Raw genomic sequence first — 21,188 nt, 5'->3', positions numbered from 1 at the left:
TGCAGACCATGAACTAATGCAAAACCTAAGGCTTCTCCTGACTTCTACATGCATGAATGATTCTCTTCAAGTGGGTTAAGGGACTTGACTGATTGACTGACACTCTAAGACTAAGGAAAAAACTACGTAGCTCGTGCCTGACATATCCTAGACTTGGACTTACAATGGGGCCACGGCATACGACAAAATCATATCCTTAAGGGTCCTACTGCTGTACAATGATGCATTGATGATGAGCCATCTTGTCACCATGCACGAGTGTGCCCCTTAGCTGGCTTTTATTTGCACCACTTGTCCCTCACACCCGGAAGCAAGCAACTCATCCAACTAGATGAGTCCACCAACTCCAAGCATCTAGTGGGTTGTTCTCCCAAAGCGGAAGGATAGCTTTAGGGTGGAACGACGACAACCGATCGATTGGTAACAACCAATCAAACCTCATAAGATCGGCGACAACCGATCGATTGGTAACAACCAATCAAACAAGAGAAAATACAATTCTATCACATTCACACTAAACAAGAGAAAACAGTCTTTTCAACTTGAGATAGCGATAAGACATTCTTTATTAAAGCATTTGCCATTGTTATATGCCCTTCTTGTTCTTTCTTTTAAGGCAAGTTTTTGTGTAGGACTTCCTAATCTTACTAGGTTGCGTAATGCAATGGTCTATGCAAAACTTAAAGAGCATTTCTAACCTGGACGATATTGACGACGGTGGCAATGCCTGCACAGCGGCGTTACTTGGTCCGGCAAAGACGTTGCTTGGTTCGGCGGAGACGTTGCTTCATCCCGCAATTTCACTCGCATCCTTAACTCAACGTAATTACAACAACTCTTGAGCTACTTGCTGCTTCTTACAGTTTCCCTGTGTAGAGACCCTGACAGAACCAGCAAATTGTTTCGGCCATAACTCTCTGATAAAAACTCAAAAAATGGTCATGTAGCCAGTCAAAAGAACCAGATGACATGTGGTCTACAAGCCAACGCAGGTAGAATAGGTAAAAACGTCTGTATATAGCCGCAAATGCGCCATCTATAGAAACGTCTTAACGTTTCTAGCCTTATAGTCTCTCTCGAAGTACACTCTCTTTCTTCTTGAAATCTATATTAAAAGAGAATCGTTTCATGGCTTGGGAGGGATATTACATTCTCTCCCACTTAAAAGATTCGAGATGTCTTAATCTTGAGGTAATCTCTACGTAAATCCTCCTCTCTCTCACAAAGTGATGTCCCCACTGGGTAAAAGTCTTCTTTTATCTAAACATTGTTCCTAAGAGTCTCTTCTTTTATGTGTCTAGCTCATTTTGTTGAGCTCCCAAAATATCTTCATTATTCTAAAGTTAATTAGCCTTATTATCCTAAGTTCATGCATCCAAATTCCATATACACTCTCATATGATATGAACCCATTCTTTATTATCCTTAAATCTACCTTACGAATTCCTTATTCCATATCCCCATGTAATATGGTAGTTCATAAATTGTCATGGAAAAACGTAAGGAGATCAATCCTTTATGCAATCTAGCCTATTTCCATGGAAAGGAGTTTAGATAGTTGTCAATCAAGAACATTTGATACTATCCTTGAGGCTGTTTCTTTGAACTAGGGTGGTGTATTTTTCCTTAATGAACTAGGTGAATTAGGCAAAACATATCTTTATAACGCCTTGCTGTCTCAATTATATGGAGAGAATCAGCAAGATGCATAACCTTAGCATCGTCTCCTAGAATACCTTACTCCACATGAATCTTGCACCAATCAACTTCTATTTACTCATAGAAACACTTGTTTAATTTGGCTATCTTTAATCCATCATATGTATATTCTATATTAAAATTTCTAACTTAATCTCTCGTTTATAATTTTATCATAATCTCTATAATACATCCTTACACAATCCCTATGTTAATCTCTAGCATACTCCCTAACATTCTTAATTAAACTTTGATTAAAGAATCAATGATCTTTAGCTTAATTCAAAACAATCACAACTTGGGCAACCACTTCCTAGTTTGGATATTCTAGGCTTCATACTGGCCTCATTCTCACCTCTTGGATCCATATAGGCCCATTCTATTGGATTTCCCCTTTCCATGATTTGGGAAGAGAAGAGTCCTTGGTTAGTTACGGAAATCTTTTCTCATGTGGCCATGTTGTTTACACCTAAAACATTTGTTCTCATAGAAAAGCTCATTGCGCTGTCTTTATTCTTGATATATAGGTGAGAGAGAGCTCTTCTTTCTAATCTTGTTGTCTGAAAGATTGGTCTTTCTTCTAATCTAGCTAGAGGTGATCTTGATAGGAAAGGGTAATTTTTCTCTTGATGACCTTGTCGTTGGCATCTAAAACATCTTCTTTCTTGAAAGGTCCTGATGCGATGTTTACGAGTCGGAGATCTACTCTCTAATCCTATTATCTCTATTTCTTGACCTTGATTTTGCACTAGCTCACCATTCCTCTTAGCCAGGGGTGGACTTGACATTCTTCTTGAATTAGGGGACCTCTTCCTGATTAACATGGAAGGACTCGCGTCCTTCTGGATACTTTCCATATAAAAAACTTTATCATAGTCTCTCGCCATAATTATGGCTTCTGAAATGGAGGATGGTTTTGCATTCTGGACTAGTTTATTCAAAGGCAGATTAAGCTTATAAATGAATTGATAGAGAAGAGTTACCTCATCCATCTCTGGAGCAAATTGGAGAAGTTTAACAAAGGTTTAGTGGTATTCTTCTCTAGGGGCTTCCTTTCTTGGGTTAGCTCCAAAAATTCATTCATTTTATCCTCCCGAAATCTTGGAGGACAAAACCTTTCATGAAGATGTACCTTCATAATAGGCTGAAGCAATAATTATTCGTTATTGTCAACGATAGAGTCACCTTTACTTATGTCCTTGGTCATGGGCATGTTAATCTAGAATTTCCATCACAATAAAATCATGAAAGGGTAAAATTTCAAGTTTTTCTTGGTAATACTGGAGATTTTCATTCAACTATTATTTTATTTTATTTTTTTGGTCATTAAGCCTCCTATTCTTGTCGGATAATAAAGATAAAAAGAAAATCATACAAACTTCAAAAAAGGGCTAAGTGTCATCAAGAAAACAATTCAAAATTTAATCTTCCCTTACCATCTATCATGAAGCTATCATCCATGAAAAGTTCAAAACTATCAAATACTTATCATAGCACCACATCTGAATGAAGGCACTCAAGTTTAATACACATGAGAGTTTTTTTTTTTTGGGAATTACACATCCGGAGTTAGACCCACGTTTTTCCGTGATGGGGTCAAGAACCGGACGACCGTCCTAGTGTAAAGCCATTCACATGTCAACCATTCAAACCTGTATTGGTGTACACAGGTCTCTCCTTAATGGAGCTATTATCTTAATAATTTACAATATACAATTTAATGAGGTATATCCTAAAAAATTCTCTAAACAAAGTTTCAGTCTATCCTTCTAGTCATTCAGTTCACTGATTTCTTAATTAGATCACTCTATGTTTTTCCTCAAAAGGTTTCCTCCCCAATCTTATTTCTCAAATTTTATTGTACAAATATCTTGTGTGTGCACCTCCAAAATACAAGCACAATTTCATAGGGTGATTATCTCAACATGTGAGGATATTCAAATCACCTCTATGGCCACTAGCGATGATTGATTCGTCCTCATATGATAAACAATCACTTGTTTTAATCCCTTGACAGTTAACCTTTGAAAAACAAAACCTAGAAACTAAGATCGGCTCTGATACCACTTCTAAGGTCCCCGCCCTAGCTGGCTCAAGGGGATCCTTTTGATAGGCAGCTAAGTCCCCTTCGTCTTCAATTGACAACACCTCCATCTCTTGGAAATACGAGGATACGAGCAAACGAAGGGACCTAACTCTATCTCGCAGGGGAAACGTAATTATTCTAATAGGAATCTATTTCTCTGATCAATCGGCACTCAATGTATGTGATCAAGGATGGAACAAGTCCGCAGTTGGTATATGGAAACCAATGCCTTTTTCCTCTTTTCTTTATGAGGCACGGCCACTAGCTCGTTCTCCTAAAACAGACTTGTTTGGGCGCTATTCTATTACGGATCGTAAATAATAATTATGTTGGAAAGTTACCCGACTCATCGGGTCCACCCATCCATAGGATGGTGCCATCGGGGCATTCATCCACCCACGCATCCAATCATTTTTGTTATCTAATTAGGTCCTACCACACTGTGAAACATATAAAAACAAGTTAATTATTTCCCGTCACTGATTCATTAAGATAGTTCTTCCAAAACAGTTGAAAACAAATGGATCTTCAAACACAGTCATAACATTATCACTTGCTCATTACATTATTCACGTGCTCCCAGGCAGCCCTCGCACCAACATGGGCGACATGGTTCCTGCGGTAGCAATTATTCCTGCGGTAGCAATTATTCATGGAGGGGTCTAGAACTTCGAACATCACTCACCCCCTTGGTGAGGACTACTAAGTGGCTCCCCAGTTTCCTCATCCTCGACATAGCAGTGACGTTTAAAACTCAGAGCCTCCACTGAGTCCCACCTAGCCCCTCGAGTGGTGTGCCCCTTAGCTGGCTTTTATTTGCACCACTTGTCCCTCGCACCCAGAAGCAAGCAGCTCATCCACCTAGATGGGTCCAACTCCGAGCATCTAGTGGGTTGTTCCTCCAAAGCGAGAGGATAGCTTTAGGGTGGACCGGCAACAACCGATCAATTAGTAACAACCAATCAAACCTCATAAGATCAGCGACAACCGATCGATTGGTAACAACCAATCAAACAAGAGAAAATACAATTCCATCACATTCACAGTAAACAAGAGAAAACAATCTTTTCAACTTGAGATTGCGATAAAACATTCTTTATTAAAGCATTTGCCATTGTTATATGCCCTTCTTGTTCTTTTTTTTTAGACAAGTTTTTGTGTAGGACTTCCTAATCTTACTAGATCGTGTAATGCAATGGTCTATAAAAAACTTAAAGAGCGTTTCTAACCTGGACGATATTGACGGCGGTGGCAGTGCCTGCAACGGCGACATTACTTGGTCCAGCAGAGACGTTACTTGGTTCGGCGAAGATGTTGCTTCGTCCTGCGATGTTACTCGCATCCTTAACTCCACATAATTACAACTCTTGAGGCTACTTGTTGCTTCTTATAGTTTCCCTGTGTAGAGACCCTGACAGAACCAACAAATTGTTTCGGCCATAACTCTCTAATAAAAACTCAGAATATGGTCATGTAGCCAGTCAAAAGAACCGGAAGACAACTGGTCTATAACCCGGCGCCGGTAGAATAGGCAAAAACGTTTGTATATAGCCGCAAACGCGCCATCTTTAGAAATGCATTGCTTTTCCATATTTTTAGTGTGCATGGACTCTAAATATGTAAAGGTACTCTAAATATGACCTCCTATCACCTAAATTCGAAATCCTATTTTTAGAGATATTTATCACTTAATAGATCTATTCTTATCTTCTTATTTTTTTTCAGATTTTTGAAACTAATATTTTTACTCTATCACTTTCTTAACGTTTCTAGCCTTATAGTCTCTCTCGAAGTGCACTCTCTTTCTTCTTGAAACCTATATTAAAAGAGAATCGTTACATGGCTTGGGAGGGATATTACAGTATGCCACATGGCACAGTTATCTTATCCACTCATGAGAGTGTGTTCACACACTACTAGCACACTAACCCTTTTAGGGGTTGTTCACAAACACATGGATACATAAACAGGGGTTCACACAGAGAAGACTTCGAATCCCAATAGCTTGACCTCGCGAGAAACTGCTTCGCTTGGAAGTAAACGGATATGTGCCTCCAAAAGTAGTCAAGCACACAATTCCTATCATGGAAGGAGCCCAGTCATCTAGACATAGAACTTATTCAATAAACCACAAGTATCCAAGATGGCAAGGAGGAAATCGATAGGCTTGTAGAAGCCGGGTTCATTTATGAGATTGAACATTCAATTAGAAGCCGGGTTCATTTATGAGATTGAACATATTGAATGGGTATCCCAAATAGTGATAGTGCCAAAAAAGAACGAAAAGATCAGAATTTGCGTTAACCTCAAAAATTTTAATGCAACTACTATCAGGGATCGTCACTATTCATTGCCATTTATAGAACGCGTGCTTGAGCATGTCGCATGCAAGGAGGCTTATAGCTTTCTTGATGGCTTTTCGGACTATAACCACGTGGTGATAGACCAAAGGATCATCACAAGATGGCATTCACAATGGAATGGAACACATGCATATAGAGTTATACCTTTTGCTTATCTAACGCCCCAAGAACCTTCTAAAAATTAATGTACACAACTTACAAGTAATATCTTCCGAAATTCCTTGAGGTCTTCATGAATGACCTTTACGTCGATTTGAAATGGAAGCACATCTTTGGTGTTTGCTATTGAAGAGATATAGATTATACCGAATCTCTCTCAAGCCTTTTAAATGCCAATTCTAGGTGAGACGTGGAATGATTCTCAGGTACATTATCTCATAACAGAGAATCTCCACTAATGACAGCAAAGTGCGACTCATTCTCGAGTTGCACCCACCAACAAACTTCAAGGATGTCCCAACGTTTCATGGGACATGTCAACTATTATATACCTACATGCCGACATTACGAGACCCCTTTATCGTCAACTTGTTGTTTTTTAGTGGATTGATGAGTACCAAAGAGCTTATGAGACTCTCAAAGAAGCCTTGACAAGTGCAACAATTCTACGAGCTCCCATTTGGAACATCGTCTTCCATGTACACTGATGCGTCTGCCTTTGCGATTAGTTGTTTGCTATGGTCTATGCTGTCAAGAAGTATCGCCGTTATCTTTTGCCAAACAAATTTGTTTTCTTTGTAGACCATCAAGCCCTTCTCTACATTGTTAACAAGCCATGTGCTATGGGAAGGATCGCTCATTGGCTTTTGGTCCCAATGGAGTTTGATTTCACCATGACTGTAATACGAAAAGACTCACAAGGATATTTTCAGGACAACACCCAAATCTGGTTGCCCAGTTCTACAACCATTATGCCTCAACCCTCTTCACCTCTTAAGCCCCACGCAACCCAGCAGCATTGGAGACCAAAATCCCCCAAGGGTTCACAGGCACCACCTTCAACTTCACGCAAAGTCAAGGAGAAGATAGACGAAACCCACTACCAAGAGTGTAGCATCAAGGAGGACATACCCTCCACCGCACTACAAGAGGCACCTAACAGGTTCTTAGAAGCCTCTCCAAGACCCCCTCTCGGTCAGAATCATACACCCTTCCCAGCTCAGAGGACCCTTTCTTATCTCAATAGGTCTCCAAAGAAGATTGTCAGATAGCATTGTAACCCTGTCAATCTCTGATGGATGACAGAGTCCATCATCTCACCCAGAACTCTCATGATTTTAAACTTTCCACCAAAAAATCTTGTACTTCTTAGGTTTTCTTTCTTTTTGAAGTTTTCTCATACAATCTTGGAGATGTCTTATGCATCTTTTATCATGGTACCACTGCGTGTCATGTATTACTGTTGGTCTCATGGGCCAATTCAGCCCATCACAAACCTTCATACAACCTTTATTCTTTCTCTCCTCCTATATTACGATGATATGAGGTGGGCCATAGGATGTTGTGCATGGAATTGTTTTGTCTAGTTCTTTTCAGTGGACGACCATGATAATGTGATATGCTTTGCATTTGAAATGAAGGCACGGTCAAAACAAGTGTTCACGAATCAGAATGACATGCAGTGGAAACATAAGTGCTCAAAAGCATGCCTAGCATTAGGCTGACCTCTAGAAACTCTCGCATTTATAGATAAGACCAGCTTTTTGAGATTCCATAACATATATCAGGACTAAAGCAAGTTAATGGATGACTTGTAGAAACTCTCGCATTATAGATGAGACCAGCTTTTTGAGATTCCATAACATATATCAGGACTAAGGCATGTTAACGGATGACTCTTACTTGAAACTTGCTCCATGGATAGGTCCTGCACCAAGCACAGCTGGTACTTCACCGCTAAGTAAGTTCCCGTTTAAGAACCTGCAAAAACAAAAATAAGTCTCAGAGTTTAATTAATTAAACTTCTTTAACCATTGCAGCATGCTTGATGATGCACTGATTAAAGGCAAAGACAAAAGGAAAAACTCCCACCGTCAGCTGAAAAATGATTACTTCAGAAGGCAACCAGCACATACATAAATGGCATAATACAATGCAATATATATATATACCTAGATGAATCCAGGAACATGCCCAAATTCTAAGAGTGCAATTTATAACCTCATGGTAGTCATCCACAAGACAATAAACCATCAGCTCCATCATGCATAGTATGGACTAGATACTACGACATCCCCACTAACGTCATCAGTGCCCAATAGTAGGTGTAGAACTTGGTATCAATATATGCTCCCACGCACGCACGCAGACACACACACACACACATAAGTGAGCTTGACTACATACAGTTTCCGGAGATGAGTGAGCCTGCCAAGTGTATCAGGGATTGAACCATTTAACCTGTTGTAGGAGAAATCCCTGAAAGTACACCATGCAACAATTTGTCAAGTTAAAAAGCATTATTAAGATATCTGTCAACCAGAATCAATGCCATTTTAGCAACGTACAATACATCACACCGTGAAGCTTCACCCGAACACCAATTTCTAGTGTTACGTGAAAGCCACAAGCTATATATAGTATAGCTCATCATTAGATTTGGGTATTAATATTATTTTAAGTTAATCTTTGGATGCATAGCAATCACCTCATTGTCCTTCATCTAAGGCATCAAGCAACCTAGAGTTTGAGAAGAAAACACTGAAAATGTCTTCATTGCTGTGTCACATGTGCAGGCCCTCGGAGACCCACACCATGAAGCTTCACCCGAACACCAATTTCTAGGGTTACATGAAAGCCACAAGCTATATATAGTATAACTCATCGATAGATTGACCTTATTGTCCTTCATGTAAGGCATCAAGCAACCTAGAATTTGATAAGAAAACACTAAAAATGTCTTCATTGCTGTGTCACATGTGCAGGCCCTTGGAGACCCACAAGAAGTGTCAGGCAAAACGAAGAGAAAAAAATTGCCGATTTTGTATTAGCATCTGATGAAAGATTACAAACTCTTATGAGACCATCGCAGTGATATTGTATGCAGCATGCCCAATATGGTAGAAATACATGATAAGCAATTTAGAAACTGAAAAGCAAGTGAAATTTGTATGATGGCATGACTACCAAGGCCAGAGTGTGCACATTGAGCATGAAAACCTCCTAAATAAAGCCAGGTTATGTCTGATCAAGTGCAATCAGACTAGTAATAAGTTAAAATGTGATACATACTGCTGTTTTCTCTCTGTAGGATGGAAATGGAAACGGAAATGGAAATATATATGATGTCTATGCAACGAAAATGGTAATTCTTTATCATTGTCTAGTATAGCTTTGCTTATTGTTCCAAGTAAAGTTTGAGTCTCTTTGGCTGGTTCTCTAAGGTCAAATTTGAAAAGCAAAGAGTTCCACCCGATGGCCTCTAAACCTCCTAAAAGCTAGCCTAGATAGATGCTATGTGGGCAGGATGGCAGGACTATATCTGACAATTCAAGCGAGGGCCCTAAAAAATACAGCAATAGGGAACTGTAAAGCCTTAGCTCTTGAGATTAATAAGCTAGAGGAAGTGCAAAGCAGGAGAGAATTTCATTTTAAGCTCGACTCTAATTTGCTCAAAAGCACTATCCTTAGAGAAGCCTTTGGAATTGGCAATCTAAGCAATAGGGAACTGTAAAGCCTTAGCTCTTGAGATTAATAAGCTAGAGGAAGTGCAAAGCAGGAGAGAATTTCATTTTAAGCTCGACTCTAATTTGCTCAAAAGCACTATCCTTAGAGAAGCCTTTGGAATTGGCAATCTAACACTTTTAACTCCAAACCCCAAGATATTTGGATTGAGAAAATAGACGGAACATAGAACTTCTTCATCTACTAGAAGAAACGACTGGCTAAAACAGGAGACAAGAGGAGGTTTGAGGGTTGATTCCACCATCCTATTGGCAGAGTTTGTCAATGACCTTAACCAGTGCAGTCCATACTATTGGAGCAATCGACGATGTTCAAAGAATTGTTCAAGGTGAAGTCACTGGCTTCTTCATGCAATTATATTAAGAGAGCAACCAATACTAGAAGCAAACTAACAGAGAATCTGGTCTAGGTACAGATAGGTGATCCCTCAAGTTTTTTTCCCAAAAAGAGATCCTTCTACTAGTCATGAAAGAAAGAACATCCACGAAAGTGGACTGCAAAGCAGCTCCCTAATCAGAGATATTGGAGGGGAAACTCCCTCTCTGGCTGGCTGCTCTCACGGGGAGTCTACAACAGAAGAGGGGGGCGGAGGGGGGCAAACTGGGGGCCTATAATGCCAAGACAAGTGTTCCGGGCCTATAGTGAGAAAAGGGCCCCAGCTCCACATGTTGAGAAAAGCTGCATGCTTTTGCTGCACCCTGTCGGGATTGCCAATAAGGCCTTCCCATCTCCCTCCAAGAGAGTGGTCTCTACCGGAGGGGTACGAAAACCAGCAACAGCCTTGTGACATTGGCATGCCAAATGTGCCGAGCATAGATGCTAATGATGAGCTCACAACACTAGCATACCCGGATCTCTGGAATCCAATGGGATGCTGGTATGGTTAAGGCTGAGATGGCTGTAATCTTTAAGTGAGAGCTTGAGGGCAAGGCCAGTGACATACACCTCAATAATGCAAAGCCTCCCATGCCTCCGTCACCCAGGCCACTCTCCCCCATGTGACAAAGCGGTGGGTGCTGGCCTCTCAAGTCATTAGGCAGAGGATCTGCCACCAAATTTGTCGTGCATGTGGACAGTCCCAAAAGAAGTGTCTATAATGGGCCCCGCACTGACTGCACTATGCAGACCGCCGCACAATACCCAACCATGTATCAACTGTTGGTGGCAATATGCCTACGGTAAGAGTGCAAGCACACAGGTAGTGGGGAGAAGAGAGAAATAAAGAAAGAAAGAAAGAAAGATATATTAACGTCTACAAAAGACCGCAAGGGTCTATACTTACAATGAATCCACGAGTAGCTCAATCGTGGACTAAGAAACTGAAATTGAAACAAGAACTAAACTAAAGCTGAGCTATCACTGTCAAAGTTGTCAAAGAAAACTCTATGTGCTACACCTAGGCTCAACTGTAAAAGTGCAATACATCCTCATAAACAGAGATACAATCCACAGGAGCAATAAGTGTGTGGCAAGGTCAAGTGTCGGTGGTGGTCACTGACGGGGCAATAGGCTCCGTATCTGTAACTGTGTACTGGCTGTCTATGTCCACAGTTCAGGGTGGTACACTGACATCACTGAAGGATCTCCCGAAGCTGGAGCTTGCGAGGGGATGGTACACTCATTCCTCTCCGTCACGGTCGTCTGGATCTCCGGATCTGAGTAGCTCTCTCTAAGGAAACACCGGGGAACCTCAGGGCTTGTATACATTGCCTGGTCTGTCTCACCGGCTGGTCATCCTCAGATAGCTCTCTCTGGCGCCTCACAGAGGTGGGTGCAAAGAAGCTCGTGATGGGTAACTGGGATGTGTATGTGGGCTTCCTCTGTCTGATCATGTGAAGTAAATGGTCTCTGTGCCCCCTGATCTCTAGTAGGTAAAGCCCCAAGCACCTCTGATTTAGATAGTCTAGAACTCTCGTGAGAGGCCCAAACCCCTCCCAGAAAAGACAGCGGAATCTCCCTCTGATCTCATAATACATTGGGCATCTGCATATGCAGTGCTCCCCGTCTTCACCTCCAGTGGGAAATGTACACAGCAAGCAGATCCTGTCCTCCCTAGGGATATCTGCTACTCTCCCTGTCTCCACCCTGAGCTGGTGAGACAAAACTCTGATCTGGCCATTAGCAATCCTCATGGGAAGGGAGGAGCAAGGAAGTGGAGGTGCCGCTATTGTGGTAGCAAGAAGACTGGAGGAGCAGATAGAGTCTGTGCCCATCTCATTGGACAGAAAGGCCACGGCATCAACTTTTGCCCTCTCATTCCAAATGCAAAGAAGGCTGCTCTTACCGCATTCGCAGCTTCATTGTATGCACCCAAACCGGTGAGGCCACTAGCACCTATGGCACAAGTTGTTTCTTCTTCATCAAGCTCAAGAGGAGGTGGAGTCCCCTCTTCCACTCCTTCCAGGGCTTCTCATGTAGGGCCCTTTGCGGTTCATTCTCATGCTCCCGTTCCATCAGGCACGCACACAAGCCTTGCAGCTACATGGCATCCAAGTAGGAAGGCACAAGTAGATGCGGCTGTTGCTCATTTCTTTTATAGTTGTGGCATATCTTTCGATGCTGCAAGATCTCCTTATTACAAGGGGATGGTTCAAGAGATTGCAAGGTTTGGTCCCACTTATGAGCCACCAAGCTTTGAGGCTTTGAGGACCAAGCTTTTGCAGGATGAAAAGGCATCCATTGAGTTGACATCGGAGACTATCAAGGAGGGGTGGCAGAAGCATGGGGTCACTCTCATTGGAGATGGTTCGAGCGACACAAGGTCTCGCTCCATTCAAGGCGTCATTGAATACTCATGCGGTGAGTCACACTTTATGAGTTTCATTGACAACTCTGAGGGAGGGAAGACCACAGAGAGACTTGCTGATATTTGGAGTGAGGCCATTGAGTATGTTGGGGCCTCAAATGCATAGTCACAGGGGACGTGGGGGACGGACCCTTGGGACGGGGGAACGCCGTCCCATAACGCACGGGAACGGAACCGGACAGGGGACGGCCAGGGGACGTGTGAGCCCACGCTGCAACAAGGGGACGGCAATTCCGGGACGGAGATTCCGGGACGGCGAGATGGCTGTTCGTGTGGGACGGAGCTGGATGGGACGATCAACGGACCGTTGCGCAGTCGGCCGTTGGGCGCCCTGTAACCGTTGGGCGCCCTGTAGCCGTTGAGCAACCCTCCCCACTTGACCCATGGCTATAAGAAGAGCCCCCATTGGCAAGGCTCAAGCTGACAAGCTCAAGCCTCAACGCTCCTCAACTTTCAAGGCTCAAGCGGAAAGCTCATTGGCTCAACATTTCTCAACTTTCAAGGCTCAAGACTCAAGTGGGCATAGGGCAACCCGGCAAGGCTCTAGCTCTCCTCAAGCCTCAAGGCTCAAGTGGCATTGGGACCTTGGGTAAGTTGTAATTTCAAGTTGTCACTTGTAGTATTATTGCTCTCCTACACTCACCTCTTGCTCTATCCTCTCCTACTCTCACCTCCATTGCTCAAGGCTCAAGCCTCTCCTACATCTCTCTCCTACACTCACGGTCTCACCTCCTCTTGCTTTAGCCTCTCCTACATCTCTCTCCTACACTCACCTCCATTGCTCAAGCCTCCTTGGCACTTGCCTCCATGGCATCTTCATCGCGACCATCCCCCGCACCTCGTTTCGGCGGCGTCAATACGAATAGAGGAAGGAGGACCGAAGGTTGGTCTTGGTGGGAAGAGGTCAACTCCGATCATCCCGGAAGTGGAGGAGGCTCTCGCCCATGGTCCTGCAAGCTATGTCCATATAGGCGAACGGGTGGGGCGGATAAAGTGAGAGCTCACCTCTTGCATGAGCCCGGTCATGAGGTCCGATTTTGTGATCAGGTCACACCGGAGACAAGAAGGAGGCTTCTTGAACGTGTTGCCGCACATGAGGCCTTGCTTTCAAGGAGGAGAGTGCCGCATGTGGCCGTGGATCCAACAACACTAGTGAGGCCATCCCAAGGTTCGGTATCCCCATGTGCATCCACTTCATCGGCACCTACGGGCGCATCACCCGCCCCACAAGAACGGGCCCCAACACCATCCTTCTCCATGCCAACCGCATCCACACACTCACACCGGCAAAGTACTCTTGAGGGTAGCCGGGACCCCAAGAAGAAGGAAGAGGTGGATACGGCCATAGCCCGCTTCTTCTTTCATGACCACATTGCTTTCCATGCTGCAAGGTAATCAAGAATTAAGATGTCTAGCTTAAGATCTATCATTTTACAATGTTCCTCTTACAAGTTACTTGAACTTGGAACTTTGAAGTTGATCGGTTATTGAATTATTCATTTTTTGTGGATAGATCGGACTACTTCAAGGTCATGGTGAAGAAAGTAGGGGAGTATGGTCCAAACTATACGCCCCCATCATCGGAGTCCTTGCGCACCACATTGCTAGAGAAGGAGAAGCAACAGAAAACACGAAGCGACAATGGGCAAGGAATGGAGTGTCCCTGATAGCCGATGGATGGAGTGATACGCGGAAGAGGTCCATCCATGGCCTTGTTGCATATTCCCGCCGTGAGATGTACTTCATTGCCTCACATGATGCTTCTGGGACCGGGAAGAGTGCTGATGTGCTAGCAGCAGAGTGGGCTAGTGGCATCGAGATCATTGGCCCAAACCTAGTTGTGGGCTTTGTTGCTGATCGGGAGGCTTCAAACAGGGCAGCCGGAGCGATCATTGAGAGCATGTAGCCCAACATCACCGTGTCATTTTGCATGGCACATTGCTTAAATAATCTCTTGAAGGATATTGGGGACTTGCCATGGATCCAGCCTATCATCCAAGTGGGCAGCCAAATAGTGACATTTGTCACAAACCATCAGTTCCTACGCCATGAATTCTCCAAAAAATCTAGCCGTCAGCTCCTCAAATACTCAGATACGAGGTTTGCCTACAACTTCTTGATGCTCCACCGATTGAAAGAGTGTAGTGGTGCATTGAGACACTTGTTCATTAGTGACGAGTTCACTTCTTCACCATTGGCTTCCACTGAGACAGGAGCTCTATGCAAGGAAAAAGCAGAGAGCCCTGATTTTTGGGAAAAAGTGAAGTGCATTGATGCTATGGTTCAACCTATTGTCCACTTGATGAGGCTTGTGGATGGTATGAAGACAGCATCAGCAAGGTATATGAGGCTATGGACAGCATGATAGAGAAGGTGAGGGATTTGGAGCCAGATGAGGACAGGTACGAGGAGATGCGTGCCCTATGTGTGCGTAGGTGGAACTCCTACTCCTCTCCTTTGCATGCAGCAGCCTATGTGGTGGACCCTGAGTTTCAGGGTAAAGGGCAAGAAAGTGACGCAAAGGTGAGCAAGCTATGGAGACTTGTCTTGACTCGACTTGTGCCTGACCCAAATGTTAGGCGGAAGATTTGTGACCAGTTGTCCAGGTATAGGAGCTTTCAGGGCTCTTATGGAGACATGGATGCGCAGGATGATCGCTTCAAAGTTGGGACTGCTTTGTGGGGGGAAGATTTTGGTTCGGATGGACCTGAGCTTCAACATCTAGCCATCCGCATTCTCAGCCAGGCAGTGAGTTCCTCTTGCCTAGAGCAACTTTGGAGCTCATACAGTCACATTGCATCGAAGAAGAGGAACCGTCTTGGGGTGGAACGGGCAAATGATCTAGTCTTTGTGAGTGCAAACTTGCAAATGCTTTGCAAGAGTGCAACTGCAAAGGCTGATGCATTTACCGAGTGGGAGATGTCTCAAGATGATGAGGAGTTGGAGGAGCAAGTGGAGGACATCTCTATGGAGCCTGCAGGCATTGCAGGGACCCATGATCGTGAGGCCAGCACTTCACATGCCCCTTGAGGCTTTTTGACATATGTACTACTCTAGTGATAGTCTCTTTTTTGTATGCCACTTACGTGGTTAGGGCCTAGGCCTTTGCCCTTGTCTTTTGCTTTAGCCTTTGGCGACTGGGTCCTGGGTGCCCGATCTCCTTTTTTGTAACACCCATTTTTTTGCTAGTATGACTTAATATTGATGCTTTGGAAGTGTAAAGTGACTTTGTTTTAGTATTGTTAAATTTCTTAAATGAGTGCTTACTTAAATTAAAATTGCATATTTTGTATGCCGTCCCCCGTCCCGGTTCCCAAGAATCCCCGTCCCCGTCCCCGTTCCCCGTCCCATGTTACTATGCTCAAAAGTCTTGCCATTTATTGGAGATAGAGAAAATGCCAATAGGGCAGCAAGAGAAATCATTGAGGCATGTTATCCCCACATTTGTTTTAGTCCATGCATTGCCCATTGTCTTAACAATCTCTTGAAGGACATTGGGAAATTGCCTTACTACTTGCCTAGGAGAGAGGTGGTGACCTTCATCACACACCATCATTATATTCTTACAGTGCAAGAATGCATTGAGGCAGCTTGTTGTGAGTGATGAGTGGGTGCATTGGCCACAGTCTCACTCTAGTGCAGGTATCGGTTGCTCTCAGACTTTACTCGATGAAAGCTTCTGGGAGCAAGTTCATCATGTGCTTGCTATTGTCTCTCCTATCATTCGCATGATGAGACTTGCTAATGGTGATGACCCTTGCATTGGCAAGGTATATGAGGGACTGGATAAGATGGTGGAGCGCATTAGGGAGATTGAGCCAGATGCTAACAGGCTTGAGGACTTGAGGGAGCTATGCCAATAACGGTGGGATAGTTACTTCTCACATTTGCAAGCACCAGCATTATATTGGATCTAGAGTTTCAGGGCAAGGGACACGAGGCCGACAGAGAGGTGGCCAAAGCGTGGGAGAAGACTCTCCCAAGATTGGTTCCAGAGGAGAACCATCAAAACTCAGTTAGACTTCCACAGGAACAAAATGGGCCTATTTTCATATGCAGATGCCTTGACAGACACGTTTGTAGTTGGATCAACTTTATGGTGGGAGGATTATGTAGCTGACACCCCGTTGTTGCAACACAGTTAGCCATTCGCATTATTAGTGAGGGGGCCTTGACAGACACGTTTGTAGTTGGATCAACTTTATGGTGGGAGGATTATGTAGCTGACACCCCGTTGTTGCAACACAGTTAGCCATTCGCATTATTAGTGAGGGGGCTAGTTCCTCTCCTTGTGAGAGCTTGTGGAGCTCATTTGGTCACATAGTGTCAAAGAATAGGCCTTGGAATAGCAAAGGCGAATGATCTAGTCTCTATTAATGTAAACTTGTGTTTACTTAACATGGTTTCTGGGAAGTTCATGGAGAAGCGCTTCATTGGCTTCGGGTCTCATAGTGACGATGACTCAATTGGTAGTCACAGAGCAGAGGGAGATGCAATTGATGTGGATTCTGTCAATGCCACATATGCAGACCTATCATTCCCATGATTGATCATTGTACTATGTAGTTTTGATTTATCATGTATCATTGATTAATTTTGTCATTGTAACCTCTTGCTTTAAACTTATGTATTGACATTGATCATTGATCATTGATGTAATTTGTAATCTCATTTTTGCAAAGGCCTCGGACTACGAGTCAAGACTTGAAACGTGAAAGTTACAACTCCATTTTGGAGTTCTCTCATTATATTATGTTTTGTACATCTATAATTTCAATGTATTTTGAATTATTTTTTTTAATCAAAAGTGAAGATATGATGTGGCATTTCCCCATTCCCCCCAACATTCCCATTTCCAGGGGTCGAAACGTTCCCCCGTTCCCATTCCTTGGTAACTCTGGTGACATGTGCCTGAGCATGTAACCGGGCTCCCAAATGAAACCATCTGGCCTGAATTGTAGTAGGCAGCTGTCAAGATAGAACTGCATCTTAGTGCCAAGTTGTGGTGCTACCCATGTCATGTGTGTGTCTAGTCTACATAGATCTGTACGGATGAGGTTATTAATTTCTTGGTGGGTGAGCTGTAGGAGAGGAGCATCAAGGCTGTAGTGGAAATGAGGTAACCAGTCTATATGGAACCAATGTGCCCAAAACCATTGTGTGACCTTGGTGTACCAAGTCTCCTTGTGTCCTCCCTCTGCTAGGTTGCGGAATGACTCAAGTGCCAGCCTGGGAATCCTATCTCTACTCCAACTGTAGACCCTCTGTATATACGTGCTTGTCTGGAACAGAGAATCCACAACTAGCGGCCGGGGAAGGCTGTAAACTCTGCTAGAGCAATGGCATGAGGCATTGATGGTTTGCTCCTGATCATACGCGAATACATCATAACCTATAGCCTCTCCACCCTCCTCCAATCCTCTCCACCAAGATCTGTACCCCGAAAAGGTGCCCCATATATCGTTGCCAGAGTCACTAAGTGGGCCTGACAGCACTGTTGCTCAAGTCTCACAAGAGCTGCAAATCCCCTAGCAATCCTAGCCATGTGCTGCTGGTCTCATCCGGTACCGTGGCCCTGTGAAATTGACCCCCAATATATACATAAAAGTGCACAATCTCCATTGTCTCCCCTACATATGTGAATCTGTCTCTGAGTCCCACCGGTGGGGTATGTAAGACCATGACTTTGGTTTTTCCATGGTGAACGGTGAGGCCTCTCTCCTCACAAAAGGCTTGCAATGCCTCTAGGTGCTTCTACAGCCCCTCTTTCCAGCTAGACATCAGCACAATGTCATCTACATAGAGTAGGATAGCCGCCAACATGTCTCCAAGTATAGCCCTAGCCCCTCCTAGTCTATCAATTAACCCTAAAATCTCATCTATGTATATGCCAAACAAAGTCGGCGACATCCTTGCTTCACCCCAATGTTGCTCGTGATCATACTAGACATACGTTCAGGTGCCCTCATCCTCCCTGTCCACTGACTCATATAATGCCACCGAGATCTGCTCTAGAAATCCCAACCCCTATAATCAGTGAAAGAGACGAGCGTCGGAGACTGTGTAAAAGGCTTTGCGCGGAAGTCCAGCAAGATTATGAGCACAAGGGCAAAGGGAGTGAGGGAATACAAGAGTAGTAGAAAGCATAAATTCATTATATAGATAAGAGGCCCCCTTTACAAAGGTGAAAGGTGAAGCTGCCATCACATATGCCATATGCCAAATATGATGCCAAGTGTCCCTAATAGGTCTCACTTTGCCACACATCACTACTTTACATACTATCCTTCTAAGAGGTTGTTTCCACACAAAAGACTTATACACACTAGCAGTTGTTCACACGCATTGGAGCTGTTTTATATAAAGCCTAAATACATTGCTAGTTTGCACCTAGTTGTTTCTCGTACCGGTACGAACAGGTTCGTATGGTACGATCCCGTACGATATTGTACAGTACGATATGCCCGTTTATGGCCGTTGGAACTGCCCGTTTACAACCGTTTTCTAGCCGTTTTATGACCATTTTTGTGGCCGTTTTCTAGCCGTTTTTGCTTGCCTTGTGACATGTGTTGGGCCAAGTCTTTGGCACTTGCCTATGCCATGGGCCATGGGCCATGGCCCATACTTATAAAATGCCCACCCCCTAAGCTTCCCTCAAGGCTCTCATTGCTCAAGTCTCAACTATCAAGCCCCCCCCCCCCCCCCTCTCTCTCTCTCTCTCTCAACTCTCAAGCCACTCTCTCCCCCGTGAGCCATCTCTCAAGCCTCTCTCTCTCTCAAGCCTTTAGGCTCTCTCTCCCTCTCAAGAGTCAAGCCTCTAGGACTCAAGCCTCTCACTCTCATTTTCTCAAGCCTCTCTCTCTCTCTCTCTCTCTCTCTCTCTCTCTCAAGCCTATCCATCTCTTGAATCTTCTAACTTCTAAGCTCTTTCTCTCTAAAGCCTATCCATCTCTTGAATCTTCTAACTTCTAAGCTCTCCTTCTCTCTCTATTACAATGACGAGGGAGAAGAATGAAGCCTTCAATGTGCATGCTATCCATGTAGAGAAAGCCGATGGAAAGTCTAAGTCATATAGGTGGACTTGTAAGTACTATGGCAATCAATACACAAGTGGAGTTACTAGGCTTCTCCAACATCTCAGAAAGGTGGGGAGGCAAGTTGCACCATGCAAGGAAGTCCCCCTTGCTATATCCGATGAGACTCTTCAACAAGATCAAGGGTGGATTGGGTGCTCACCGTGATAGTGGTAGAAGCTCAAGGGCGGATGAGGTCATTTCCCCGCCTTGTGATACATCCTCCCCCACCGCCTCCATCGGTGTGCCGCTTCCGCCGGTGCCGCCTCCGCCTCCTCAAAGAGACAAAGGCTTGAGTCTCCCATGAGGCAAGCCACTCTAGCCTAAGCCACTGGGGGGTTCTCTTCTTCTCTACCACATCTCCGAGAATGGCAACGGTTAGCGGATATAGAGATTGCACACACCATTATTGAGTGCAATCTCTCATTCCATGTGCTCAAGGTAGATCAATGGAAGTCAATGGTGAAAGCCATTGCAAATGTGGGCCCATGTGAAGGATAGACCGGCGTCTCCTATCATGACATGCACACGAAGAGGCTTGTGGATGAGAGGGAGAGAATCGATAGATCTCTCAATCCGGGGCGGCCGGCATGGTCCAAGTATGGGTGTAGCATCATCTCCGACGGATGGAGTGACCGGAAGAAGAGAGGCATCATCAACATACTTGTCTCTTGCCCTCTTGGCACATACTTTGTGCAGGGCGTGGATTCCGGAAAGGCAGGGAGGAAAACATCGGGCGCATTCATATATCGCCATATTAAGCAAGCCATCATGGAGGTAAGTTTCAAATTGCACTCAAGTCTTTAAAGTTTAAAGTTTAGGCTTTAGTATATGTGATATGTGGCTATGTCATGACTCAAGTCTCATACCGCATACGCTCATTGCATCCATTCATGTGCATTGTGACATGTAGGTTGGATCGGAGAACGTGGTGCAAGTCATCACCGACAATGCTTCAAATTGCCGTCGGATGGGGAAATTACTCGAGGAGGACTATCCCTCCATAGTATGGACGCCTTGTGCCTCCCATTGCATTTACTTGCCTCGAGTCTTTATCTGCAAGCCAGACTCTTTCTCCACCATCACATGCCACTCCTTGAACTGAGCAAAAGCTTGGTCCTTCTGTGAAAGAAAATAAACCCATGTGAATCTGCTACAATCATCAACAAGCAGCATAAAGTACAAAAAACCTCCCAAGGATGCTGTCTCCATAGGTCCACACAAGTCAGTGTGTACCAACTCCAAAGGTTTCAAAGCCCGCCTAGAAGCCTGCTTCGAAAAAGATTCCCTATGTTGCTTTCCACGAATGCAAGAACTACAGTGTCCCTACCTACTACCAACATCTAGCAAGCCAACCACCATCTGGTCCCAGAAAGCTCACCACAGCGCATCCACATTAAGTGGCCAAACCAAAAGTGCCACAAATCACCAATCTAAGAACCTGTCAAAGAGGAGAGTGCAGAGAGTTTGTTCTCCAC

The 21,188-nt window shown here is 44.1% G+C and overlaps 1 protein-coding gene across 1 annotated transcript in view; it reads right to left on the bottom strand.

Moving 5' to 3' along the window:
• Positions 1-21,188, bottom strand: part of RLP4 (receptor like protein 4) — an 80,558-nt gene that overhangs the window by 16,838 nt on the left and 42,532 nt on the right. Inside the window, exons 6-7 of the mRNA XM_086814339.1 lie at positions 8,494-8,565; positions 7,990-8,067 (exon numbers count right to left, since the gene is read on the bottom strand). Of these exons, the coding sequence (XP_086670465.1) occupies positions 7,990-8,067; positions 8,494-8,565 (150 nt within the window). The remainder of the gene's footprint in view (positions 1-7,989; positions 8,068-8,493; positions 8,566-21,188) is intronic.

Source organism: Cibotium barometz, chromosome 20 (genome assembly GCF_041138505.1).
Source record: "Cibotium barometz isolate CiBa-2024 chromosome 20, ASM4113850v1, whole genome shotgun sequence".
NCBI lineage: Eukaryota > Viridiplantae > Streptophyta > Polypodiopsida > Cyatheales > Cibotiaceae > Cibotium > Cibotium barometz.
This window is presented reverse-complemented; position numbering and strand designations above follow the sequence as displayed.